The 27,409-nt window shown below is 68.8% G+C and overlaps 1 protein-coding gene across 1 annotated transcript; it reads left to right on the top strand.

The window, feature by feature from the left end:
- The first annotated feature begins 2,609 nt into the window (after positions 1-2,609).
- Positions 2,610-20,959, top strand: IL17RE (interleukin 17 receptor E). The gene is made up of 16 exons (XM_075916336.2): positions 2,610-2,780; positions 5,022-5,037; positions 5,506-5,661; positions 5,785-5,891; positions 6,002-6,125; positions 12,536-12,675; positions 13,271-13,339; positions 13,481-13,547; positions 14,032-14,213; positions 16,861-16,908; positions 17,062-17,107; positions 17,632-17,780; positions 17,859-17,927; positions 18,922-18,973; positions 19,188-19,295; positions 19,820-20,959. The coding sequence occupies exons 1-16, from the start codon at positions 2,691-2,693 to the stop codon at positions 20,398-20,400; spliced, it is 2,004 nt and encodes a 667-aa protein (XP_075772451.2). The 5' UTR covers positions 2,610-2,690; the 3' UTR covers positions 20,401-20,959.
- Positions 20,960-27,409: the final 6,450 nt, after the last annotated feature.

Below are 27,409 nucleotides of genomic sequence, written 5' to 3'. Positions count from 1 at the left end.
GGCACGCCCAGCTCTGGGGCAGCGCTGCTCTGCCTGCTTCTAAGCCCACCGAGGTGGCAGTGACAGCTCGGGGGCTGCGTCTTGGGGCCCCATCGAGCGGGGTTCTGCTTAGGCGCCTTGGGAGCAGGATCCGGTCCTGTGGCTGCTGCTGCCTTTGCAGGGGCCCTTTCCCGCCAGGAGGCTGCTCTGCAGCCCCCCCTCAGCCCCTGGGCTCTGGTTCTCCCTCCAGCACGAGCCGTGCGGCTTCAGCCAGCGGGGGGAGCCCAGGCAGAGCCCAGCGCTTTGCCTCTCTGCCGGATCCCTGGCTGGGAAGTGGAGCCCAGTCCCTCGGGGCTGGATTCCCCTGGGTCTCCACCAGCTCAGAGCCACCCTGGCTCCCCCAGTGCCCAGAGCACATGCTCCCCCGGCCCCGCAACAGTGCAGCAGAGGGGAAACTGAGGCACGGGCCGCATCCCACTTTGTCCCAGGCCCGGGATGCAGGAGCTGCGCTGTTTGCTGCCAAGCAAGGGGCCCTGCTGCCAGCTCTGTCCCACGCAGCACGGCTGTCACCGGGCCCAGGGGCTCCGGCTGCCGCCGCACGTGCCGCCCGCTGTGGGTTGTGTGCAGGCTGCCACAGTCTCACAGGAAGCCGGAGAGAATCAGGTCAACCGCCGTGTCCCGCTCCCGTGGGCGGCTCGTACGCAGCCCTGCGGCGGCGGGGGAGCTTTCTGGGGCACAGTCTGGGGGCGGCCGGCGCCCTGCGCCCTGGCTCGGAGCCGCTGGGCCTGGGAGGACACGGGCGCCCCCAGGGCCCCCAGGGCCCGCCCTCAGCCGGGTCCCCCCGCGTCCTGATGGCGAGTTACCTGGCCCCTCAGTGCCAGACCCTGCCCGGAGCCCCCTGTGCCCCTCCCGCAGCACCTGGGCACCTGCCCGGGCCCTGGCACAGCTGCGGGGGGGGTGCCAGGCGGGGGCCGGACAGGGCGGGGGGGCGGTGCCAGGCGGGGGCCGGACAGGGCGGGGGGGGGTGCCGGTGCCAGGCGGGGGCCGGACAGGGCGGGGGGGCGGTGCCAGGCGGGGGCCGGACAGGGCGGGGGGAGGGGCCGGTGCCAGGTGGGGGCCGGACAGGGCGGGGGGGGGGGGGTGCCAAGCGGGGGCCGGACAGGGCAGGGGGGAGGTGCCAGGCGGGGGCCGGACAGGGCGGGGGGAGGGGGCCGGTGCCAGGTGGGGGCCGGACAGGGCGGGGGGGCGGTGCCAGGCGGGGGCCGGACAGGGCGGGGGGGGGTGCCGGTGCCAGGCGGGGGCCGGACAGGGCGGGGGGGCGGTGCCAGGCGGGGGCCGGACAGGGCGGGGGGAGGGGCCGGTGCCAGGTGGGGGCCGGACAGGGCGGGGGGGGGGCCGGTGCCAAGCGGGGGCCGGACAGGGCAGGGGGGAGGTGCCAGGCGGGGGCCGGACAGGGCGGGGGGAGGGCCGGTGCCAGGTGGGGGCCGGACAGGGCGGGGGGGGGGCCGGTGCCAAGCGGGGGCCGGACAGGGCAGGGGGGAGGTGCCAGGCGGGGGCCGGACAGGGCGGGGGGGGGCCGGTGCCAGGCGGGGGCCGGACAGAGCGGGGGGGGGGGGGCCGGTGCCAGGTGGGGGGGGTGCCAGGCGGGGGCCGGACAGAGCGGGGGGGGGCCGGTGCCAGGCGGGGGGGGTGCCAGGCGGGGGCCGGACAGGGCGGGGGGGGGGGGGGGCCAGTGCCAGGCGGGGGGGGTGCCAGGCGGGGGCCGGACAGAACGGGGGGGGGGTGCCAGGCGGGGGCCAGACAGGGGGGGGGGGCCGGTGCCAGGCGGGGGCCGGACAGGGCGGGGGGGGGGGGGGGGTGCCAGGCGGGGGCCGGACAGGGCGGGGGGGCCGGTGCCAGGCGGGGGCCGGACAGGGCGGGGGGGGGGGCCGGTGCCAGGCGGGGGGGGCCGGACAGGGCGGGGGGGTGCCAGGCGGGGGCCGGGCAGGGCGGGGGGGGGCCGGTGCCAGGCGGGGGGGGGCCAGGCGGGGGCCGGAGAGGGCGGGGGGGGCCGGTGACAGGCGGGGGCCGGACAGGGCGGGGGGGGGGTCGGTGCCAGGCGGGGGGGCCAGGCGGGGGCCGGGCAGGGCGGGGGGGGGCCGGTGCCAGGCGGGGGGGGGGCCAGGCGGGGGCCGGAGAGGGCGGGGGGGGCCGGTGCCAGGCGGGGGCCGGAGAGGGCGGGGGGGGGGGCCGGTGCCAGGCGGGGGGGGGGCCAGGCGGGGGCCGGAGAGGGCGGGGGGGGGCCGGTGCCAGGCGAGGGCCGGAGAGGGCGGGGGGGGGGGGCCGGTGCCAGGCGGGGGGGGGGCCAGGCGGGGGCCGGAGAGGGCGGGGGGGGGGCCGGTGCCAGGCGGGGGGGCCAGGCGGGGGCCGGAGAGGGCGGGGGGGGGCCGGTGCCAGGCGGGGGGGGGCCAGGCGGGGGCCGGACAGGGCGAGGGGGGGGCCGGTGCCAGGCGGGGGGGGGCCAGGCGGGGGCCGGACAGAGCGGGGGGGGCCGGTGCCAGGCGGGGGCGGGCCAGGCGGGGGCCGGACAGAGCGGGGGGGCCCCGCCCCGCGCGGCCAGGAATGCGGCGGAGCCGGCCGGGGCGGGCGGAGCCGGGGGCGGGCGCTGCGCTGCGCTGCGCTGCCGGGCCGTGTGCGCTGCGCACCATGCGCCAGCCCCGCTGAGCCCGCCGATGGGGCGTCCCCCCAGCGCCCTGCTGCTCGCCGCCGCTCTGCTGCTGGCCGCGCCCGGAGCGCCCCGGCCCCGCGTCACCGCCAACTTCGTAAGCAGCGGGGGGGTCCGGCCCCTCCGAGCCTCCGCCGGGCGGCTGCAGGGCCCGGGCCTGGCGGGGGGCGCCGGGGGGAGGCACCGGGCGCCTTCCCGTGAGTCGCCCGCGGGGGGCCAAGGGGCCCGGGGGCTGCCGGGCGGGCGGGGGGCCGGGAGAGGCGGGGCAGGCGGCCGGTGCTGGGTTCTGCGCGGGGGAGGGGATGGCATGAGGGATCTAGGGGTCATAGTGGACCACAAGTTGAATATGAGTCAACAGTGTGATGCTGCTGCAAAAAAAGCAAATATGGTTCTAGGTTGTATCAACAGGTGTGTTGTAAGCAAAACTCGTGAAGTCATTCTGCCGCTCTACTCTGCACTAGTTAGGCCTCAGCTGGAGTACTGTGTCCAGTTCTGGGCGCCACATTTCAAGAAAGATGTGGAGAAATTGGAAAGGGTACAGAGAAGAGCGACAAGAATGATTAAAGGTCTAGAGAACATGACCTATGAAGCCAGGCTTCATGAACTGGGCTTGTTTAGTTTGGAAAAAAGAAGATTAAGGGGGGACATGATAGCGGTTTTCAAATATCTAAAAGGGTGTCACAAGGAGGAAGAAGAAAATTTGTTCCTCTTGGTTTCTGAGGACAGGACAAGGAGTAATGGGCTTAAAGTGCAGCAGGGGAGGTTTAGATTGGACATTAGGAAAAAATTCCTAACTGTCAGGGTGGTCAAATATTGGAATAAATTGCCAAGGGAGGTGGTGGAATCTCCCTCTCTGGAGATATTTAAGAACAGGTTAGATAGACATCTGTCAGGGATGGTGTAGATGGAGCTTGGTCCTGCCTTGAGGGCGGGGGGCTGGACTCGATGACCTCTCGAGGTCCCTTCCAGTCCTATGATTCTATGGTTCTATGAGAGCGGCCAGGCCGGGTCAGCGCACCGGCCCGTCCCCCGAGGGCGTGTCCCGAACCAGGAATCATCCAGTGACCCCTCCCCTGCCGCCCAGCCCCAGGCCCCCTGCCCAGCCTGGCTGCAGCCACCCATGGGCCTGCCCTCCTGCATTTGTCCAGCTCCCTTCTGAGCCCTGCGGAAGTCCTGGTCTTACAGCATCCTCTGGCAAGGAGTTCCCCAGGTGAAGTGCCAGGCCTGGCTTTGGCCAGCTCCAGTCTTGGCCTTACAGCCCGGCAGGGTCCTGCTTTGCCCTGTGGTGATGGAACAAGCCCCTTCCTTGGCTCTGCTGCCCACATGGAGCGTGAGTTGCTGGCAAAGCAGCTTGTGCAGCCGGGCGCTACGCTGGGCTGGCGCTGCCCCGGGTGAGGGCCCGGCAGAGGGACCCCTCCCTCGCCACACCTGGCTGAACCAGCCCTGCTCCCCTGGCTTCTCAGCGCTGCGCTGGGGCCTCACTCCCATGGATGTCCCAGGCCTGGCATGACCCGTTGCACATGGGCCGAGTGGGAAGCTCCCCCACTTGGGGCAGGGGGGCCGTGACCCCCACCCCTCTCAGCCCTGCCGCTTCTCTGAGCATAACGCCTATGGGAGCACAGGGCGCTGGCGGGGAGCGGGCTGGCTCTGGGTACCAGGCTCTGCTCAGGGGGGAGAGGACAGCCCTGGGGGAGCTGTGAGGAGGACCACGGGGGGGGGAGGCGCAGAAGAGTAGGGATCACTGGGGGGGAAGAAGCTGCGAGTGGAGGGGATGCTCAGGAGGAGGTGTAGGGGAGCAGGGATCATGGGGGGAGGAGGCTCAGGGGAGCAGGGATCACTGGGAGGCTGGGAGTGCAGGGGGAGGGGACTGCCTGGGGGAGGTGAAGAGGGGCGGGGATCACGGGGGCGGGGAAAGGAGGTGCAGGGACTGCCTGGGGGAGGAGGCAGGGGGGCACAGATAATGGGGGGAGGGGACTGCCCCGGGGAAGGAGGCATAGGGGTGCCTCCTGGGGGAGATGCGGGGGGGGCAGGAACCACAGGGGAAGGGGACTGCCCGGGGGAGGAGGTGGGGGGGCACACATCATGGGGGGTACCACCTGGGGGGGGGGAAGCACAGGGGGGGGGGGGGCATGGATCACCGGGGGGAGGGGACTGCCCCGGGGGAGGAGGCGGGGGGGCACACATCATGGGGGGTACCACCTGGGGGGGAAGCGCAGGGGGGCGTGGATCACCGGGGGGAGGGGACTGCCCTGGGGGAGGGGGTGCCGCCCGGGGTGCGCTGTGGCACCTTGGGCCAAGGCCTCCCGCACTAACACGTCTCCCTGTCCTTTGCCCCCAGGCCTGCAGAGTCAGGGGTAAGTCAATGCGCGCTGCTCGTGGGGCAGGCCTGCGCCTGCCCTGCCCCGGGGGCCCTGCTGGGCGGGGGCGTGACGGCGCGTTGGGGTTCCCCGACCTGCACCCCCGGAGCAGCCAGAACAGACTCCCCAGCAGTAGAACGAGGGGGCTACTGCTCGTCCGGGATACAGCCCAGCACAGACGGGAGGTAGCCAGCGGGGGCAGGGCCCATCGCCCCCCGGCCCCGCCTCGTGCTTCCCCCGCCCCCAGTCCTCTGCCCCTCTCTTCCCTTAACTTGCTAGCACCCTGGGAGCGGCAGGGTCCCCCCCCGGGCCGTGCTCCAGACAGCCCCAGGGGTCCCCCAGCGCAGCAGCCAGCCAGGGCCTGACACTGCAGCACAGGGTGTGAGCGCTGGGGGCGTGGCCGGCGGGCTTGGGGGTCAGGGAGCGGCGGGTGCTGCCCCCTCTAATGCCTCTTCTCTCCTCCAGCGGAGAGCGCCCTCCGCAGGCCCCGGTGCCACCAGAAGGAGCCTGACGATGCAGCCCTGACCCCGCCAGCCCTGGCCCTGAGCACGGCCCGGCTGTGCCCGGCCGCCCACGCCTGCCAGCCCTGCGTGCGCGTGCGCGTGGTCCTGCACACTGCTGGTACGGCGCTGCCTCGCGGGGCCTGGGCGCTGCAGCCCGGAGGGGGGGGTCCCCCTGGCGGGTGCTTCCTGGGCCCCTTGCTGGGCCTGCTGTGACCTGGGCCTTGGCCGGTGTCTCCTGCAGGGCTCGGGAGGATCCGCGGCCTGCACCTGCATTTCCTGGTGCTGGGCTCCAACCGGGCCAGCTGGCTGAAGGTCTGGAGGAAGGACCCCGAGGCCGGCAGCTCCCTGGTGAGTCGGCGCGGCCCGTCCGGGCTCCTGGCCTGTGCCTGTCGTGGGCTCTGCCCCGGGGACGGGGGGGGGGGGGCTCTCGCGGGCTCTCACCCTGGCTTCTCCTCCAGTGGCAGGTGCGGTTTGACTGCTTCCCGGTGGAGAGCGGGCACCGGGTGCTGGTCTCGCTGGGCACCATCCCGGAGAGGGGGCTGAGCCTCAGCCAGAGCCACCTGGTCGCCCCAGAGCAGGCAGGTGAGACACGGGGGGGTCAGCCCCAGAGCTACCTACGGCCCGAGCCTGGGGTCCCGCTGTTCCGCACCAGACGCCCCACCGAGCGCGTCAGCTCCCCCCCGCCAGCTAGGACCCCCCAGCGAGTCCCCTCGACACCCCAGTGCCCCCCAGCCCCCCCTTACACAGGGGAGAGGTGATAACCCATCCCCCCTCCCCTCAGACACCCCAGTGCCCCCCAGCCCCCCCTCACACAGGGGAGAGGGGATAACCCATCCTGCCTCCCCTCAGACACCCCAGTGCTCCCTGTGCCCCCCAGCCGCCCCTTACACAGGGGAGAGGTGATAACCCATCCCCCCTCCCCTCAGACACCCCAGTGCCCCCCAGCCCCCCCTCACACTGGGGAGAGGGGATAACCCATCCCGCCTCCCCTCAGACACCCCAGTGCTCCCTGTGCCCCCCAGCCGCCCCTTACACAGGGGAGAGGTTATAACCCATCCCCCACCTCCCCTCAGACACCCCAGTGCTCCCTGTGCCCCCCCAACCCCCTCACACAGGGGAGAGGTGATAACCCACCCCCCCTCCCCTCAGACACCCCAGTGCTCCCTGTGCCCCCCCAACCCCCTCACACAGGGGAGAGGTGATAACCCACCCTCCCTCCCCTCAGACACCCCAGTGCTCCCTGTGCCCCCCCCCCCCCTCACACAGGGGAGAGGTGATAACCCATCCCCCACCTCCCCTCGACACCCCAGTGCCCCCAGCCCCCCCTTACACAGGGGAGAGGTGATAACCCATCCCCCACCTCCCCTCAGACACCCCAGTGCTCCCTGTGCCCCCCCAACCCCCTCACACAGGGGAGAGGTGATAACCCATCCCCCCCCTCCCCTCAGACACCCCAGTGCTCCCTGCGCCCCCCAGCCGCCCCTTACACAGGGGAGAGGTGATAACCCATCCCCCACCTCCCCTCGACACCCCAGTGCCCCCCAGCCCCCCTTACACAGGGGAGAGGTGATAACCCATCCCCCACCTCCCCTCGACACCCCAGTGCCCCCCAGCCCCCCCTTACACAGGGGAGAGGTGATAACCCATCCCCCACCTCCCCTCGACACCCCAGTGCCCCCCAGGCCCCCCTTACACAGCGGAGAGGTGATAACCCATCCCCCCTCCCCTCAGACACCCCAGTGCTCCCTGCGCCCCCCAGCCCCCCCTTACACAGGGGAGAGGTGATAACCCATCCCCCACCTCCCCTCGACACCCCAGTGCCCCCCAGCCCCCCCTTACACAGGGGAGAGGTGATAACCCATCCCCCACCTCCCCTCGACACCCCAGTGCCCCCCAGGCCCCCCCCCCCCCCTTACACAGGGGAGAGGTGATAACCCATCCCCCACCTCCCCTCGACACCCCAGTGCCCCCCAGGCCCCCTTACACAGCGGAGAGGTGATAACCCATCCCCCCTCCCCTCAGACACCCCAGTGCTCCCTGCGCCCCCCAGCCCCCCCTTACACAGGGGAGAGGTGATAACCCATCCCCCACCTCCCCTCAGACACCCCAGTGCTCCCTGTGCCCCCCAGCCCCCCCTTACACAGGGGAGAGGTGATAACCCATCCTCCCTCTCCTCAGACACCCCAGTGCCCCCCAGCCCCCCTTACACAGGGGAGAGGTGATAACCCATCCCCCCTCCCTTCAGACACCCCAGTGCTCCCTGCGCCCCCCAGGCCCCCCTTACACAGGGGAGAGGTGATAACCCATCCTCCCTCTCCTCAGACACCCCAGTGCTCCCTGCGCCCCCCAGCCCCCCTTACACAGGGGAGAGGTGATAACCCATCCCCCCTCCCCTCAGACACCCCAGTGCTCCCTGCGCCCCCCAGCCCCCTCACACAGGGGAGAGGTTATAACCCATCCCCCACCTCCCCTCGACACCCCAGTGCCCCCCAGCCCCCCCTTACACAGGGGAGAGGTTATAACCCATCCCCCCCTCCCCTCAGACACCCCAGTGCCCCCCAACCCCCCAGCCCCCCCTCACACAGGGGAGAGGTTATAACCCATCCCCCCTCCCCTCAGACACCCCAGTGCTCCCTGCGCCCCCCAGCCCCTCAAACAGGGGAGAGGTTGTAACCCATCCCCCACCTCCCCTCAGACACCCCAGTGCTCCCTGTGCCCCCCCAGCCCCTCTTACACAGGGGAGAGGTTATAACCCATCCCCCACCTCCCCTCACACACCCCAGTGCTCCCTGTGCCCCCCCCAGCCCCCTCACACAGGGGAGGGGTGATAACCCATCCCCCACCTCCCCTCAGACACCCCAGTGCTCACTGTGCCCCCCAGTCCCTCCTTACTGGGTGTGAGGATCACGGGGGGGTCGTGGCAGGCTGTGTGGGGCTGTGGGGATCTCGGGGGGTCGTGGCAGGCTGTGGGGGGCTGTGGGGATCTCGGGGGGTCGTGGCAGGCTGTGTGGGGCTGTGAGGATCACGGAGGGGTCGTGGCAGGCTGTGTGGGGTTGTGGGGATCACGGGAGGTCGTGGCAGGCTGTGTGGGGCTGTGGGGATGACGGAGGGTCATGGCAGGCTGTGTGGGGCTGTAGGGATCTCGGGGGGTCGTGGCAGGCTGTGTGGGGCTGTGGGGATCACGGGGGGTCGTGGCAGGCTTTGTGGGGCTGTGGGGATCACGGAGGGTTGTGGCAGGCTGTGTGGGGCTGTGGGGATCTCGGGGGGTCGTGGCAGGCTTTGTGGGGATGTCGGGGGGTCGAGGCAGGCTGTGTGGGGCTGTGGGGATCACGGAGGGTTGTGGCAGGCCGTGTGGGGCTGTGGGGATGTCGGGGGGTCGTGGCAGGCTGTGTGGGGCTGTGGGGATCACGGAGGGTCGTGGCAGGCTGTGGGGATCTCGGGGGGTCGTGGCGGGCTTTGGGGATCACGGGGGGTCGTGGCAGGCTGTGGGGGGCTGCGGGGATCTCGGGGGTCGTGGCAGGCTGTGGGGGGCTGCGGGGATCTCGGGGGGTCGTGGCAGGCTGTGGGGGGCTGTGGGGATCACGGGGGGGTCGTGGCAGGCTGTGGCGATCTCGGGGGGTCGTGGCAGGCTGTGTGGGGCTTTGGGGATCACGGGGGGGTCGTGGCAGGCTGTGTGGGGCTGTGGGGATCTCGGGGGGTCGTGGCAGTCTGTGTGGGGCTGTGGGAATCATGGGGGGTCGTGGCAGGCTTTGTGGGGCTGTGGGGATCTCGGGGGGTCGTGGCAGTCTGTGTGGGGCTGTGGGAATCATGGGGGGTCGTGGCAGGCTTTGTGGGGCTGTGGGGATCTCGGGGGGTCGTGGCAGGCTGTGTGGGGCTGTGGGGATCATGGGGGGTCGTGGCAGGCTGTGTGGGGCTGTGGGGATCACGGAGGGTCGTGGCAGGCTGTGTGGGGCTGTGGGGATCTCAGGGGGTCGTGGCAGGCTGTGGGGGGCTGTGGGGATCTTGGTGGGTCGTGGCAGGCTTTGTGGGGCTGTGGGGATCTCGGGGGGTCGTGGCAGTCTGTGTGGGGATCATGGGGGGTCGTGGCAGGCTTTGTGGGGCTGTGGGGATCTTGGGGGGTCGTGGCAGTCTGTGTGGGGCTGTGGGAATCATAGGGGGTCGTGGCAGGCTTTGTGGGGCTGTGGGGATCTCGGGGGGTCGTGGCAGGCTGTGTGGGGCTGTGGGGATCATGGGGGATCGTGGCAGGCTGTGTGGGGCTGTGGGGATCTCGGGGGGTCGTGGCAGGCTGTGTGGGGCTGTGGGGATCACGGAGGGTCGTGGCAGGCTGTGTGGGGCTGTGGGGATCTCAGGGGGTCGTGGCAGGCTGTGTGGGGCTGTGGGGATCTCAGGGGGTCGTGGCAGGCTGTGGGGGGCTGTGGCGATCTCGGGGGGTCGTGGCAGGCTGTGGGGGGCTGTGGGGATCTCGGGGGGTCGTGGCAGGCTGTGTGGGGCTGTGGGGATCTCGGGGGGTCGTGGCAGGCTGTGTGGGGCTGCGGGGATCTCGGGGGGTCGTGGCAGGCTGTGTGGGGCTGTGGGGATCACGGAGGGTCGTGGCAGGCTGTGTGGGGCTGTGGGGATCTCAGGGGGTCGTGGCAGGCTGTGTGGGGCTGTGGGGATCTCGGGGGGTTGTGGCAGGCTGTGTGGGGCTGTGGCGATCTCGGGGGGTCGTGGCAGGCTGTGTGGGGCTGTGGGGATCATGGGGGGCCGTGGCAGGCTGTGGGGGGCTGTGGCGATCTCGGGGGGTCGTGGCAGGCTGTGTGGGGATGTCGGGGGGTCGTGGCAGGCTGTGGGGGGCTGTGGCAATCTCGGGGGGTCGTGGCAGGCTGTGTGGGGCTGTGGGGATCTCGGGGGGTCGTGGCAGGCTGTGTGGGGCTGTGGGGGGCTGTCGGGGGGTCGTGGCAGGCTGTGTGGGGCTGTGGGGATCTCGGGGGGTCGTGGCAGGCTGTGTGGGGCTGTGGGGATCATGGGGGGTCGTGGCAGGCTGTGGGGATCTCGGGGGGTCGTGGCAGGCTGTGTGGGGCTGTGGGGATCACGGAGGGTCGTGGCAGGCTGTGGGGGGCTGTGGGGATCTCGGGGGGTCGTGGCAGGCTGTGGGGATCTCGGGGGGTCGTGGCAGGCTGTGTGGGGCTGTGGGGATGTCGGGGGGTCGTGGCAGGCTGTGGGGGGCTGTGGGGATCTCGGGGGGTCGTGGCAGGCTGTGGGGATCTCGGGGGGTCGTGGCAGGCTGTGTGGGGCTGTGGGGATCACTGGGGGTCGTGGCAGGCTGTGGGGATGTCGGGGGGTCGTGGCAGGCTGTGGGGATCTCGGGGGGTCGTGGCAGGCTGTGTGGGGCTGTGGGGATCACGGGGGGTCGTGGCAGGCTGTGGGGATGTCGGGGGGTCGTGGCAGGCTGTGGGGGGCTGTGGGGGGCTGTCGGGGGGTCGTGGCAGGCTGTGGGGGGCTGTGGGGATCTCGGGGGGTCGTGGCAGGCTGTGGGGATCTCGGGGGGTCGTGGCAGGCTGTGTGGGGCTGTGGGGATCACTGGGGGTCGTGGCAGGCTGTGGGGATGTCGGGGGGTCGTGGCAGGCTGTGGGGATCTCGGGGGGTCGTGGCAGGCTGTGTGGGGCTGTGGGGATCTCGGGGGGTCGTGGCAGGCTGTGGGGATCTCGGGGGGTCGTGGCAGGCTGTGGGGGGCTGTGGGGATCTCGGGAGGTCGTGGCAGGCTGTGGGGATCTCGGGGGGTCGTGGCAGGCTGTGTGGGGCTGTGGGGATCACTGGGGGTCGTGGCAGGCTGTGGGGATGTCGGGGGGTCGTGGCAGGCTGTGTGGGGCTGTGGGGATCACGGGGGGTCGTGGCAGGCTGTGGGGATCTCGGGGGGTCGTGGCAGGCTGTGGGGGGCTGTGGGGATCTCGGGGGGTCGTGGCAGGCTGTGGGGATGAGGGGTGTTGGCTGGGCCTGCAGGCTGTGTCTTGGGGCTCAGGGGAGCTTGGCCTGGCCTGCCCTGCGCACATGCCCCAGTGTGGTGTGTGTGTGGGGGGGGTCTGCTTTGTAACCTTGTTTGTGCTGCTCTGTGCTGTGCGCTGGGGGTCCCGGTGACTCGCTCCGAGCCGGCGTTGGCCGGAGACACCCAGGGCCAGGCGGAGCACAGAACGACCCTGTTCCCAGGGGATGGAGGATATCGGCGGGACTGGCCCCCCGGGGGGTGGGGCCTGGGAGAGGGGTCCGACTTGGCGGGGTAGGGTGAGGCGAGCGGGCTGGGAGCAGGAGAGGGGGGGTCAGGGCCCGGGAGTCCCCCCAAGGAGGCTGCCTGTGCCCACATCGGCCCCACGCTGGGAACCAGTGACCCTTTGTGACAGCGCGTTGGGGTCCCCCGTCTCCTGCACCCCGAAATGGCACAAACAGACTGCACCAGCCGGTGGAATAGAGGAAGTTTATTGCCTCTCCAGGATACAGCACAGCACAGATGTAGTCTGGTCACAGAGCTGGGCTAGGATGCCTCAGGCCCCCTTGAGATGGGGGAGACTGGGCCCCTAAACTCCAGCCCCTTTCCCTAGGCTGTCTCCTCCATGCTCCCAGCCCGCCACTAAACTCACCCTCCTCCAGCCCTGCCCCCAGCCAGGGCAGCCTCCCCCTTCCTTTGTTCCTCTCCATGGGGGGTGTCTGGTTCAACCGGTACGGAGTCACCTTTGCCTAGTGAGGTTTCCCTGCTGGGTCTTGCTCCAGACAGCAGGGGTCACCCCAGCCCAGCGAGCACCCCCTACGTCACACCCTTCTACTCTACCGGCCGCCCGAGAGTCCCCTCTGGCTGCCGAGGGGGGTGCAGGTCGGGGCCCCCATGCGCCGTCACACCCAGCTGCTGCCGTAGCCCTTCCTGGGGGCTGCGGGCTCGTGTTGCCCCGCCGGGCCCAGGCAAGGGGCCAGCATGCGGGCGCGGTGCCCGGCCTGCCCATCCCCGGCCGCCTCTGTCTCTGCAGGCCCTGAGTTCAGCTACGCCTGGCTCCCTGCAGCCCGGGCCATCCAGGTGTCGGTACCCAGGGGCCCCGCCCTCACCGTGCGGCTCTGCCACCAGCTGGCCCTGGAGTGTGAGGAGCTGCCCAGCCCCTTCCACCGCCAGGTGAGCAGCCCTCCCCCATCCCCCCATGCCGGCCCCCTGTGGCCCCTCCCCCATCCCAGCCCCATTGGCCCCCTCCCCCACCCCCCCCATGCCGGCCCCATTGGCCCCCTCCCCCAATCCCCGCATGCCATCCCCCCATGCCAGCCCCATTGGCCCCCTCCCCCATCCCATCCCCATTGGCCCCCTCCCCCCCCCCCCATGCCGGCCCCATTGTCCCCCTCCCCCAATCCCCGCATGCCATCCCCATGGGGCCTCTCCCCCATCCCCCCCATGCCAGCCCCATTGTCCCCCTCCCCCCCCCCATGCCGGCCCCATTGGCCCCCTCCCCCAATCCCCGCATGCCATCCCCATGGGGCCTCTCCCCCATCCCCCCCATGCCAGCCCCATTGGCCCCCTCCCCCAATCCCCCCATGCCGGCCCCATTGGCCCCCTCCCCCAATCCCCCCATGCCAGCCCCATGGGGCCTCTCCCCCATCCCCCACATGCCCCCATGCTGGCCCCCTGGGTCCCCTCCCCCACCCCATCCTTGCATGCCCCGTGGGGCCCAGGGCCCAGGGCCGCCCTCACTCTCGGCTGCTTCCTCCCCTGCCTGCAGGCGCTGGTTTCCGGGGGGCGCAGCGTCGTGCTGCCCTACGAGTTCCTGCTGCCCTGCCTGTGCATCGAGGTCTGACTGCGCCCGGAGGGGTTCCCGGGGGGTGGGGCTGGGGCAGCGATCCGGGGCGGGTGGGGTCCTGGGGGCTGGGGAGGGTGGGGAGGGGGAGGGTTGGGGTCTTGCTCGCTCAGCCATTCGTCCCTCTCTCCGCAGGCCTCCTACCCGCCCCGCGACAGCCTCCGCACCAAGCGGTGCCCCTTCCGAGACCAGCCCGCAGCGCGTGAGTGGCGGGGGCGGGGCAGCGGGGGGTGAACTCTGGGCGCTGGGCGGGAGCCCCATGTGCTGCTCGTCCCCAGCCTGTGGCCCTGGCCGGCTTCGCAGGGCCCCCGGGCCCCCGGTACCAGCTCCTGGCCATGGCCCCGGGCCCTGCTCAGGGAGCTGCGTGGAAGAGGAATGCCGGGCCCAGGGGTCCCCAGGCAGGGGCACCAGGCTGAGCGGCGATGCCCTTGGCCACCCAGGGCTGGCCTGGGGGGGCCGCGCTGCGGGTTGCCCGTCCGTGGGCTCAGCAAATACCCGGCTCTCTGGCCCCATCCCCCGCCGGCCCCTGGGGGGCTGAGAGCAGCAGGGGGCCCCTGGCTTCGGAACAGGCCGTGCATGTGCCCAGGGGCACGCTGCTCTGGAGCGGCCACGCCAGGGCCCGTGGGCCTCTCACCACTGGGGAGGGGGAGGGGCACTGCCTCGGCTGACACCTCTCTGCCCCACAGATGGTGCTGAGCTGTGGGCCTCCATGCACTTCCACGACCACAGTGCCAGTGGCGAGGCCCACATGGCTATGGTGCTGAGTGCCCGCTGCCCCCTGCGCCCGGCCGCCACGCTGTGCTGGAAGGAGAGCGAGGGCAGGGCCTGCCACGGCATCCCCAACTCCACAGCCACCGAGTCGGAGTGGGTAAGGCCACGGCACACTGCTGGGGGCTCAAGGGGAGCCCTGCCCCAGGACCTGGCAGGGGTTAGAGCACTTAGCAGAGTCGTGCCTCCAGCTGGGGCAGAGCCGTCTTCCCCTGGGCGTCCACAGACCCCAAGAGTGGGTCAGAGAACTAAGCATTACTGCTAGCTAGGTACAAGTGAACATCGCCTGGCCACCTCTAGGGTGTGCACACACAACGCAGTCCAGACCAGCGGGAGACACTTCTCACTTGAAAAGGGCTAATTTCTCAAAGCTGAAAACAGTTGTGAACCAAATCAGCTGAGAGGAAGAACGATTCGAAAGCTGGAAATGACAGGTGGGAGTTTTACTAGATGCTCTTTTGGTCTTGTTGGTTAAAAAACGGACTTGGTTTAGAAGGGAAGTGATGGCCGCTACAAAAGAAATTGCAGTGGGAGAATGAGCATGTTGCCAGTAAGGAATAGAAATTAAAAGCTGGGAACTGTAGAAAATCGATAAGGGAAGCAAAGGGACACGAGGCGAACTCTCTGGCCGGCAGTGTTAAGGATGCTGAGAAGAAGAGTGTGAGGAGTAACAGAGTTTTAACAATGGGCTTTGTCCGCTACTATGTGGCCATGGTAGAACTCTCGGCAATGTGCAGAAGGCAGAGGTGCTCGGTGCCCCTTTCCGTTGTGGTCGTAGCACATTTCCATTTCCCTAGCGACCTGGGTGCTGCAGAGCAGCTACTGAAGTTAGACCCTGTTAGCCAGCAGGTCTCGCTAGCGAACACCCATGAGTTTAAACCGGCCCTAGAGCTCCTGGCAGCTCGGTGCCTTTCGGTGGGTCTAGGAACACTGGGGAGTTTCCCGCGGCTGGGAGAAAGCTCATGTCGGCCCGTCTCTGAAAAGGGGGAACAGGTGCCTGTGTGCTCGCGGCCGCCAGCCTGGCCAGCAGCTGGTTGCTAGTGAGTTCAGGGTGGTGACTGCTCCTGCCAGCGAGCCCCTTGGGGCGAGGGCAGAGGGAGGCGGGGGAGGGCAGGAAGCAGCCGGTGGACCACGGTGCGTCCACTCCTCCAGCGCAGCATAGATGCTCCCCAGCCGGGCAGGCGCTGGTGCACATAGCTGGGCTTCCCGAATTCTTGCCCAGCCACAATGCCAGGCAGCCCGGCCCTCCCGCTGCTCCGGGTTGCCCTGGCACCGCATGGCTCTGGGCTGGAAAGCTGCGGGGGGCCCGGCACACGGCAGGTGGAGAGGTCTCTGCAGCATGCGGCTCTGCTGCTAATGAGGCGTCAGCCGGGCTGGTGCCTGGGGCTTTGCAACTAGACACGGGCTGTGTCTACACTGGGTCACTTATTCTGGAAAAGCAGCCGCTTTTCCGGAATAACTTGCCAGCTGTCTACACTGGCCCCTTGAATTTCCAGAAAAGCACTGACGAGCTACTGTAAAATTGTCAGTGTTTTTCCGGAAAAACTATGCTGCTCCCGTTCGGGCAAAAGTCCTTTTCTGGAAAAACTGTTCCGGAAAAGGGCCAGTGTAGACAGCACAGATTTCTTTTCCGCAAAAAAGCCCCGATCGCGAAAATGACGAATGGGGCTTTTTTCCGGAAAAGCGCGTCTACATTGGCATGGACGCTTTTCTGGAAAAAGGGCTTTTCTGGAGAAGCATCCTGCCAGGGTAGACGCGCTTTTTCCAGAAATACTTATAATGGAAAACTGTTCTGTTTTAAGCATTTCCGGAAAAGGGGGCCAGTGTAGACGTAGCCAGGAAGTCAGCCCCAGCCCCCGCGGGAAGGGGGGGCCCTCTCCAGGCAGTTCTGGCCTGGCTGTCCCCCGTCGCGGTGCCAGGCGCAGGGGCCTGGGCCAGCCTGCGGGACAGGAGCTGCCGCTGGGCAGAGGTGGGTTTGTTTTGCAACATGCTGTGACGGCGAGTTGGGGGCCCCCGACCCTGCACCCCGTCCGCAGCCAGACGTGACTCCGCCGGCCGAGGAGACTTTCCTGGTTCTCCGAGACGCGGCGCGGGCTCCACGCTGACAGAGGAGCCAGGGCAGAGCCTTAGTCCTCCTGGGGGGAGGGTCCACCGGCCCCTGACCCCCCCGTCTGGACTAGTCTGCTCCCTTCGTGCTTCCCCCGCCCAGACTGCCCAGCCCCCGGCCCGGGGCTGTCCCCACCTGCCTCCCTGTGTCTGCCCCGGGCAGAGCCTCCTGGGCTGCTGCACGAGGGTGAGGCCGTGGGAATCGCACAGCGCAGCCGGGGGGGGCACGGGGCTACAGAGCAGCCAGCCCCTCCCCCCCGTCACAGCCCCAGATTCCCAGAAGGGGCTGTGGGGCTCTGCCTGGCCAAGCTGGGCTGGGGTCCGGGGAGCTGGGGGCGCTCGGGGGCAGAGGGTGCTAGCTGCTCTGCAGGTCTCTGGCCAGGTCCCTCCCCAGAGCCGTGGGCGGCAGCCCCCTGGATCTGTCCATCCAGGCACATCGGGGGGCTCCTGCACAGCTGCCCCACCTGGGCGGCGACCAGGGCCCCCCAGACCCCCCTGCCTTGGCAGCTCCGGGGGTAGGGCTGCTGCTCCCAGGGCCGGCCCGGGACAGGTGGTTTGCGGGCCCCCGGGGGCGGGGACGGGCTGGGGGCCCGGCAGCGAGGGTCAGCCCCAGTAGTGACCTGCTCTGTGCCCTGCTCTAGGCCTACACGGTGGAGAAGGTGGACGTGCACCCCCTGCTCTGCTTCCAGGTGAGCCCCCGGGGGACCCCTTCGGCCCAGTGCTGGCCCAGGCCGTCTGCCCGGCCCCTTGCCAGCTGAGCGGCTGGGCCCTCGCCCCGCCCCGCGGGGCCGTGTCTGGGGGGAGCCCAGCCGCGCCTTGTGACTTGCCCCCTTTCTCCCCAGTTCTCCTACGGCAACAGCAGCCACGTGGAGTGCCCGCACCGCCCAGGTGAGCTGCCCGGGGAGCGTGCCCCCAGCTGGGCCTTGCCCCACAGCCTGCCTTGGGGCAGACAGCAGAGGGGCAGGGGCGGGTGTGGGGGATGGGGGGCGGGGCAGGGGCAGGCAGTGGGGTTGCGGAGAATGGGGGGCAGGGCAGGGGCAGGAAGTGGGCTGGGGGTGGGGCAGGGTGTGGGGGGCGGGGCAGGGGCAGGAATCGGATCAGTGGGGTGGTGAGCAGGGCAGGGTGGGGGATTTGGGGGCAGGGCAGGGGTGGGAAGTGGGGGGCGTGATGCTTCACCCAGCCCGGGGAGGGGCCGGGCAGCTCCCAGGCGGCCCAGAGCCCTGGCTCCGCGAGGGGACGAGCCCCATGAGGGTGGCGCTCCAGGCCGGCCCCCTCGCTGCGCCCCGGTGCGCACGCAGCGCGGAGCAGGGCCGTGCACAGGGGCGAGCGCAGAGCATGCTGGGAGCTCGGCAGCGAAGACGGAGCTGGCGGCTGCGGCCCCAGGGGTGACCCCGCTGGCTTCCTCCCTGCAGACACCGCCTGGAACGTGTCCGTGAGCGTCGGCTTCGCGCAGCTGCGGCTGGACATCGCGTCTGCCGTGCCGGCCTCCTTCAGCGCAGCCCTGTGCCGGCAGCAGGGCCGCGGGTGCGAGCCACAGGCGCCCGTCTACACCGTCACCGGCGTGAGTGTCAGCCGGCGGGCGCTCCCCGCGGGGCACAGGGCCGGGCGCGCGCCTAACGGCCTCCTTCCTGCCTTGCAGCCCGACAGCGGCCGCCCCGGGGAGCTCAGCCTGCTGCTGCCCATGCGGGTCCTGGGGGGCTGTGTGCTGGTAAGTCCTCCCTGTGCCCCGCCCCCGCCCCGTGGCCCTGCCCCATCGCATCACCCTGCTGCCCTGCCACCCCTCCCCTGCCCCGTAGCCCCCCCATCCCCCTGCCACCCCTCCCCTGCCCCGTAGCCCCCATCCCCCTGCCACCCCTCCCCTGCCCCATAGCCCCCCCGTCACCTCACCCGGTACCCCCGCATCGCCCCGCCACCCCTGCCCCGTAGCCCCCCCGTCACCTCACCCGGTACCCCCCCATCACCCCGCCACCCCTCCCCTGCCCCGTAGCCCCCCCGTCACCTCACCCTGTACCCCCCATCGCCCCGTCACCTCACCCTGTACCCCCATCCCCCTGCCACCCCTCCCCTGCCCCATAGCCCCCCCCCACCCTCACCCCCCATGTCACCTCACCCTGTACCCCCATCCCCCTCGCCCCCCCCCCCGCCCCCCCCCCCCCGTCACCCCTCCCTTGCCCTATAGCCCCCCATTCCCCTGTCACCCCTCCCCTGCCCCATAGCCCCCCCGTCACCTCACCCTGTACCCCCCATCACCCTGCCACCCCTCCCCTGCCCGGTAGCCCCCCGTCACCTCACCCGGTACCCCCCCATCGCCCCACCACCCCTCTCCTGCCCGGTAGCCCCCCGTCACCTCACCCCATAGCTCCTCCTGCCCTGTAGCCCCCCATCACCCCACCCCATAGCCCCTCCATCACCCGCCACCCCCCCTGCTCCGTAGTCCCCCGTCACCTCACCCCATAGCCCCTCCTGCCCTGTAGCCCCCCATCGCCTCACCCCATAGCTCCACCCCGTCACTCCACCACCCCTCTCCTGTCTCCCCATTAGGTCACCCCGATGCCCCTCCCCTGCCCTGTAGCCCTGCCCCCCTCCTTGGCTGCTTGTCAGAACCTCTGCCCCATTGCCCAGCCTCCTGCCCCTGCCCTGGGCCCTGCCAGAGCCCCTGCCCCCGCCCCGGGGCCGGACACCCACGCGCTCTGTCCCGGCAGGTGTGGCGCTCCGACGTGCAGTTTGCCCGGAAGCAGCTCCTGTGCCCAGACGGTGAGTGTGGCCCGGCAGGGCGCTTGGCCCCGCGCACGGACCCAGCCGCAGAGCCCCGGGCCGGGAACGGGGCCCAGGGAGGGAGGCGAAAGCCCCGTGGCCACCGCCCCTCCAGCCCCTTAGCCCAGAGCCGGAGGGGAGCCCTGCCAAGGCCTAGGGCGTGGGGCCTGCGCTGGAGGCCAGAAGGCTCAGCCCCTCTCCACTGCCCTTCCAGTGTCTCGCCGGCGCGTCGGCCTGCTTGCCCTGGGGCTGGCCCTCGCCTTGGGGCTGCTGGGGACCGTCCTGCTGCTGCGCTGTAGGAGCCTCCACACGCTCAGCACAGGTGAGGGGCAGGGGCTGGGTTCCCGGGGGGCTGGGATCCTGGGGCGCAGAAGGGTGGGGGGGCAGAGGGGCTGGGTTCCCGGGGGCAGAGGGGCTGGGTTCCCAGGAACGGGGGGGGGGGGGCAGAGGGGCTGGGTTCCCGGGGGGCTGGGATCCTGGGGCGCAGAAGGGTGGGGGGGCAGAGGGGCTGGGTTCCCGGGGGCAGAGGGGCTGGGTTCCCAGGAACGGGGGGGGGGGGCAGAGGGGCTGGGTTCCCGGGGGGCTGGGATCCTGGGGCGCAGAAGGGTGGGGGGGCAGAGGGGCTGGGTTCCCGGGGACAGAGGGGCTGGGTTCCCGGGGACAGAGGGGCTGGGTTCCCAGGAACGGGGGGAGGGGGGGAGGGGGGGAAGAGGGGCTGGGATCCCGGGGGGCTAGGTTCCCGGGGGCTGAGGGGCTGCGATCCCGGGGGGCTGGGTTCCCAGGGGTCGGGTGCTGGGCGGGCGAAGGGCTGGGCCAGCTGGTGCACTCACCCCCTCTCTCCCGCAGGGCCCTGGGGCTGCCGGCCCGTCCTGCTGCTCTGCTCGCCGGACTCGGAGGAGCACGCGGCTCGGGTGTGCGGCCTGGCGCAGGCGCTGCGTGCGGCGCTGGGCTGCAGCGTGCGGCTGGCGCTGTGGGAGGCGGGCAGCGTGGGGCGGCTGGGGGCGCTGCCCTGGCTCTACGCCCAGCGGGAGCTGGTGGCCCGGGAGCAGGGCACGGTGCTGCTCGTGTGGAGCCCCGGCAGTGCCCGGCTCTACCAGCTGTGGCAGGGGGCGGGCGCAGGCAGCAGCGGCTCCGCGGACCCCCACGGCCTGTTCGGGGCAGCCCTGGCCTGCCTGCAGAGCGAGCTGGGCGGCGTGGGGGCGGGGCAGGGCGGCTGGGCGCTGGCCTACTTCGGCGAGGCGTGCCGCCGGCCAGACGTGCCGCCCGCGCTGCGCCTGCTGCCCTGCTACTGCCTGCCGCGGGAGCTGCCCGGCCTGGCCCGCCGGCTGCAGGGCGCCCGGCCCCGCCCCGGCCATGGCTGCCCCGCCTGCTGGGGCCCCGGGCGGGGGACGGGGGGCCCAGCCCTCCAGCCAAACTGCCCTCGCTGAGGCCCAGGTGAGCGGCTGCAGCCAGGCGACTGGGCGGGGGGGGCCCCAGGGGCCCCGTGGAGCTGGGCTGGGAGTCGCCCTCTGGACACCGCCTTGGGGTCAGTGGCCACGGCTCAGAGGGGGAGTCGGCCGGGGCAGTTCAGCCCAGAGGGTGGGCCCCTGGGGCAGGCTGGCCCTGGCCCTGCTTGCGCCCGAGGTGGGAATCCCCGGGGCCGGGCGCTGGCTGAGCCTGCTCTCGCTGACCCCCCCGGTGGGCGCCCCGGCTGGCTGAGACACGGCGGGGGGGGCAGGCCCCAGCAGGACGCAGGCAGCGAGGCAGGTGGCCGCTCCAAGCAAACTGTCCCCTGCCCCCTCCACCCGCCCACGCGGCTGCGGGAGTGGGGCCCAGAGGTGGTGGATTTGCCCCCTGCCCTCTGTCTCCACCAGGGCGGGGGCGGCGGGGCCCTGGGCCAGCCGAGCGCCCTGGCTCCTGGCCTCCGGGCTGCCACGCGCCTGCTCCGAGGAATCCAGCCGCCGTTCTCGTCCCCACCCGGCTGCAAAATAAACCAGCTGGAACGTCTCTGCCTGGCCTCCGTGTCCCGCGCCGGGCCGCCAGTCGCCCTCCGTCACCCACCAGCTCGCCGGCCGGGCCAGCGCTCCCAGCTGGGCACGTCCCGCCTGCACCGCGGACCCTGGCCGCCCCGCGCCTGGCCCTCCGGCGGCCTGAGTGCCGAGTGCCTGGGAGGGCTTGGCACAGCCGGCTCGGGGCTGCTCCCCGCACTGCATCCCTGGCAGCTGGGAGCAGGGCTGAGTCCTAGGCCGCAGGAGGCAAGCAGCTCTCGTGGGCAGGCCCGTCCTCCCGCCGCCTGTTGGATCCCAGGGTGTTACCGGACGGGGGCTGCACGATGCCCATAGCAAGGGGGCTCTGCCGGCTGGGTTCCCGGGGGCAGGGAAGTCTCCTCCCTAGAGGGGTGTAAGTCCCGGCCGGCTGCCCCCCCGCGCCTTTCTGGGGCCCCGGGGGCCCCCTGGGGGGCCAGTTGGCTGCTCAAGGGCAGAGGGCAGGCCCAAGGGGGGACCATGGGTGCTGTGCATGGCCAGCTGGGTCCATCAAGCCACCGTGGAGGGGAGTTCGCGTGGCTCAGCTAGACCCCTGCAAGCAAGGCCCCCCTCAGCCCCCCGCCAGGAGCTGCCCCCAACGCCTGGGGCACATGGCACCAGCCTTGGCCCCGGCCCAGTCGCCGGGGTCTGGGCCCGTCCTTGCCGCCAGCGGTGGGCTGGGTGCGAGCTCGGGCCTCCCTGGGCCTCCCTGGGCTCGCCAGCCACCGAGAGGGGGCAGCTCCCGCCTGCAGGGCGAAGGCGCTCGGGTAGCAGTGCCACGGCCGTGTTCTGCCGGGGGGGGCTCGCTCCTCTCCCCGCTGCGGCGCTTCTGCCCCCTCCCACAGCTCGGCCGAGCCTCTGCTCCCTTCTGCACCAGGCTGGGCTTTGCTTCCTGCCTCCGCGCCTCGGCCCCGTGCTCAGAGCGACCCTGGCGCCCCAGCTCCTGCTCTGCCAGGCGGCCGGAGACGCAGCCCTGACTGCCCTACGGCCCCCTTCAGCGTGGCAGCCGGGAGCCGCCGCGTCTTGCAGCCAGGCCACGTTCCCGCCATGGGCGCTGCCGCCTCGGCCTGGCCGCAGGGAGCCGGCGCCTGGTGGAAGAGGGGTCACTCTGATCACTTCAAAGGGGTCTTCAGCCCGCAGTGGCCTCTGCACCTGTTGTCCTGGGCTGCCTCCATCCAGCACAGCCAGGCCCAGGGCTCCACGTGGGGCCTGAGGGGCCTGGGCCGATTCTCCTGGATGAGGCAGCTGGTCCCTCAGGGGCCCTCGTCTCTCACGTCTCCCTGTGAGTCACGCCTGCCCCGGGGCCGGCAGGTGTCTCAGCTCACGGCCTCAACGACATCAGAGCCTCCTTTCCAGGGTGACAGCAGGGTGGTGCAGAGCCGGCTGACGGAGGGTGGGGTGGTGCAGAGCAGGGGGTGCAAAGCGGGTGACACAGCGGGGCGGTGCAGAGCCGGCTGACGGAGGGTGGGGTGGTGCAGAGCAGGGGGGGTGCAAAGCGGGTGACACAGGGGGGCGGTGCAGAGCCGGCTGATGGAGGGTGGAGTGGTGCAGAGCAGGGGGGGTGCAAAGCGGGTGACACAGCGGGGCGGTGCAGAGCTGGCTGATGGAGGGTGGGGTGGTGCAGAGCAGGGGGGTGCAAAGCGGGTGACACAGCGGGGCGGTGCAGAGCCGGCTGATGGAGGGTGGGGTGGTGCAGAGCAGGGGGGTGCAGAGCGGGTGACACAGCGGGGCGGTGCAGAGCCGGCTGACGGAGGGTGGGGTGGTGCAGAGCAGGGGGGTGCAGAGCGGGTGACACAGCGGGGCGGTGCAGAGCCGGCTGACGGAGGGTGGGGTGGTGCAGAGCAGGGGGGTGCAGAGCGGGTGACACATTGGGGCGGTGCAGAGCCGGCTGATGGAGGGTGGGGTGGTGTAGAGCAGGGTGGTGCAGAGCGGGTGACACAGCGGGGCGGTGCAGAGCCGGCTGACGGAGGGTGGGGTGGTGCAGAGCAGGGGGGTGCAGAGCGGGTGACACATTGGGGCGGTGCAGAGCCGGCTGACGGAGGGTGGGGTGGTGTAGAGCAGGATGGTGCAGAGCAGGGTGATGCAAAGAGGAGTACCAGAGCAGAGCAGAGCAGGGTGAGCGAGGGCAGGGCGGGGCAGCATGGGGTGACCCAGAGCGGGGTGTGTCATTATTGGATGTTAAAGTGAGCAGCCAAGTCACTGCTGAGAGCCTGCCCCAAGACCTTGGTGACTGACGTATTCCCCTTACCAAGCTCACTCGCCGCCTTTCTCTTTCTTTCGTTAATAACCCTCAGATGTTAGACTCTAAAGGATCGGCCCGGTGTGATCCAAGGGTAAATTGACCTGGGATCTGGGGCTGGTTCTTTGGAACCAGACAAACCCATTGGGGTAGGTGGGGCCGGGTTCTAGACCCCTCACCTGTGGGCAGGCCCGGGGCTGATTGAGGCACAGGCAGAGCTAGTGAGGGGTTTTGCTCATTAGGCTTCCTGCTGGCCAGGCAGGCAGCTGGAGCGCTCGGCATGACTGGTGTGTGGCCTGTTTGGGAAGGTCTCCGGTCTGGGGCTGTAAGGAGCCCTAGTTTGAGCAATTCGCCCTGAGCGGTGCCCAGCCCCGGCCCGGCCCAGCACAGGTGACGAAGAGCCAGGTGTTGCAGGGCAGTGCAGAGCGGGTCGCTGCAGATTATGTAGGGCTGGGAAGAAGGATCAGGGAATTTGAAGCGCAAGTGCTGTTCTCGTCCATCCTTCCGGTTGAAGGAAAAGGTCCGGGCAGGGATCGTCGAATTGAGGACGTCAGTGCGAGGTTGCGCAGGTGGTGTCGCAGAGAGGGCTTTGGTTTCTCTGACCATGGGACTCTGTTCCGGGCACAAGGAGTGTTAGGAAGAGATGGGATCCACCTAACCAAGAGAGGAAAGAGCATCTCCGCGGGCAGGCTGGCAAACCTCGTGGGGAGGCTTTAAACTAGGTTCATTGGGGGACAGAGACCAAAGCCCTGAGGCAAGTGAGGAAGTCAGACACTGGGAAGAAACACACGGAGGAAGGAGCAACAAAGGAGGACCCCAACTCGAATGGAGAAGGTCGGGCAATCAACTGGCTATCTAAGGTACTTGTACACCAGTGCGCGAAGCCTGGGAAACAAAGCGGAAGAATTAGAAGCCCTGCCCAGTCAAAGAACTAGGATTTGATTGGAATAACGGAAGGGGTCATGGAAGGGTATAGACTGTTCAGGAAGAACAGGCGGGGGAGAAGAGGCGGAGGAGTTGCGCTGTATGTGAGAACAGGCGGGGGAGAAGAGGCGGAGGAGTTGCGCTGTATGTGAGAACAGGCGGGGGAGAAGAGGCGGAGGAGTTGCGCTGTATGTGAGAACAGGCGGGGGAGAAGAGGCGGAGGAGTTGCGCTGTATGTGAGAACAGGCGGGGGAGAAGAGGCGGAGGAGTTGCGCTGTATGAGAACAGGCGGGGGAGAAGAGGCGGAGGAGTTGCGCTGTATGTGAGAACAGGCGGGGGAGAAGAGGCGGAGGAGTTGCGCTGTATGTGAGAAGAGGCGGAGGAGTTGCGCTGTATGTGAGAACAGGCGGGGGAGAAGAGGCGGAGGAGTTGCGCTGTATGTGAGAACAGGCGGGGGAGAAGAGGCGGAGGAGTTGCGCTGTATGTGAGAACAGGCGGGGGAGAAGAGGCGGAGGAGTTGCGCTGTATGAGAACAGGCGGGGGAGAAGAGGCGGAGGAGTTGCGCTGTATGTGAGAACAGGCGGGGGAGAAGAGGCGGAGGAGTTGCGCTGTATGTGAGAACAGGCGGGGGAGAAGAGGCGGAGGAGTTGCGCTGTATGTGAGAACAGGCGGGGGAGAAGAGGCGGAGGAGTTGCGCTGTATGTGAGAACAGGCGGGCGAGAAGAGGCGGAGGAGTTGCGCTGTATGTGAGAACAGGCGGGGGAGAAGAGGCGGAGGAGTTGCGCTGTATGAGAACAGGCGGGGGAGAAGAGGCGGAGGAGTTGCGCTGTATGTGAGAACAGGCGGGGGAGAAGAGGCGGAGGAGTTGCGCTGTATGTGAGAACAGGCGGGGGAGAAGAGGCGGAGGAGTTGCGCTGTATGTGAGAACAGGCGGGGGAGAAGAGGCGGAGGAGTTGCGCTGTATGTGAGAACAGGCGGGCGAGAAGAGGCGGAGGAGTTGCGCTGTATGTGAGAACAGGCGGGCGAGAAGAGGCGGAGGAGTTGCGCTGTATGTGAGAACAGGCGGGGGAGAAGAGGCGGAGGAGTTGCGCTGTATGTGAGAACAGGGGTGGCCCGTGAGCCTAGGCAAACAAGGCAGTTGCCTAGGGCGCCACCGGCCCGGGCGCCCGATGATGACGTCACGGCCATTGACAGCCGTACAGGCAGGGGCGCCGATCGCGCCTTCTGCCTGGGGCACCAGCTGCCGCAGCCGGCCTCAGGCCGCTCCTGTGTGAGAGAGCAGTGTGACTGTTTGGAGCTCCTGTATTTAGCCTGTTGAGAGTCTATGGGTTAAGTTTAGAGGTGGAAGCAACAGGGGTGATGTTGTGGCTGGTGTCTGCTACAGGCACCGGATCAGGTGCATGAGGTAGATGAGGCTTTCTTCGGACAACTGAGCGAAGCTTCCAGATCGCAGGCCCTGGTTGTCGGGGGGGGGGGGGGGGGAATTTAATCACCCTGACATCTGTTGGGAAACCAATACGGCAGGACACAGGCAATCCAGGAAGTGTGTGGAGAATGTTGGGAATAACTTCCTGGTACAGGTGCTGAAGGATCCGACCGGGGCCGTGCGCAGCTTGACCTGCGCTTGCAAACAGGGAGGAGCTAGTAGGAGAAGTGGAGGTGGGTGACAACCTGGGCAGCAGTGATCATGGGATAGTTGAGTTCAGGCTCCTGAACAAAGGAAGAAAGGAGAGTCGCAAAATACACACCCTGGACTTCAGAAAAGCAGCCAGTGACTCCCTCGGAGAACTGATGGGCAGGATTCCCCGGGATGCTAACATGAAGGGGAAAGGAGTCCAGGACAGCTGGCAGTATTTTAAAGAAGCCTTATTGAAGGCACAGGAAGAAACCATCCTGATGTGCGGTAAGAAAAGTAAATATAGTAGGCGACCAGATTGGCTTACTGGGGAAATGCTTGGTGAGCTTAAACACAAAAAGGAAGCTACAAGAAGTGGAAACTTGGCCAGACGACTAGGGAGGAGGATAAATAAATTGCTCGAGAATGCAGGGGAGTTATCAGGAAGGTGAAAGCACAATTAGAATTGCAGCTAGCAAGGGATGTGAAGGGGAACAAAGGTTTCTACAGGCATGTTAGCAATAAGAGGGTGATCAGAGAGGGGGTGGGGCCCTTACTGGATGAGGGCGGTAACCTAGTGACAGATGATGTGGGAAAAGCTGAAGTACTCAATGCTTTCTTTGCCTCTGTATTCACAGACAAGGTCAGCTCGCAGACTAATGCACCAGGCAATGCAGGATGGGAAGGAGGTGGGCAGCCCTTCGTGGAGAACAAGTTAGGAACTATTTAGAAACGTTAGACATGCACAAATCCATGGGCCCGGATTTAATGCATCCAAGGGTACTGAGGGAGTTGGCAAATGTCATTGTGGAGCCTTTGGCCATTATCTTTGAAAACTCATGGAGATTGGGAGAGATCCCGGCTGATTGGAAAAAGGCAAATGTCGTGCCCATCTTCAAAAAAGGGGAGACGGACAATCCAGGGAACTACAGACCAATCAGCCTTACCTCAGTCCCTGGAAAAATCATGGAGGGGATCCTCAAGGAATCCATTTTGAAGCACTTGGAAGAGGGGAAAGTGATCAGGAATAGTCGGGATTCACAAAGGGCAAGTCGTGCCTGACCAATCTGATTAGCTTCTACGATGAGGTAACTGGCTCGGTGGACATGGGGAAGTCAGTGGATGTGATAGACCCTGACTTTAGCAAGGCTTTTGATACGTCTCCCATGATATTCTTGCCAGCAAGTTAAGGGAATGTGGATTGGATAAATGGACGGTAAGATGGATAGAAAGCTGGCTAGTCTGTCGGGCCCAGCGGGTGATCAACGGCTCCATGTCAGGTTGGCGGTCAGTTTCTAGCAGAGTGTCCCAAGGATCAGTTCTACGGCCGGTTTTGTGCACCATCATGATCTGGAGGAGGGGATGGATTGAGGGGATGGATTGCACCCTCAGCAAGTTTGCGGATGACACTAAGCTGGGGGGAGAGGTAGATACACTGGAGGGCAGGGAAGGGTCCAGAGTGACTTAGACAAATTGGAGGGTTGGGCCACAAGAAATCTGATGAGGTTCAACAAGGACAAGTGCAGAGTCCTGCACTCGGGACAGAAGAATCCCAAGTATTGTTACAGGCTGGGGACCGACTGGCTAAGTAGCAGTTCTGCAGAAAAGGACCTGGGGGTTCCAGTGGATGAGGAGCCGGATATGAGTCAACAGGG

This window comes from Pelodiscus sinensis, chromosome 11 (assembly GCF_052426305.1).
Source record: "Pelodiscus sinensis isolate ZL-2025 chromosome 11, ASM5242630v1, whole genome shotgun sequence".
Classification (NCBI taxonomy): Eukaryota; Metazoa; Chordata; order Testudines; family Trionychidae; genus Pelodiscus; species Pelodiscus sinensis.
This window is presented reverse-complemented; position numbering and strand designations above follow the sequence as displayed.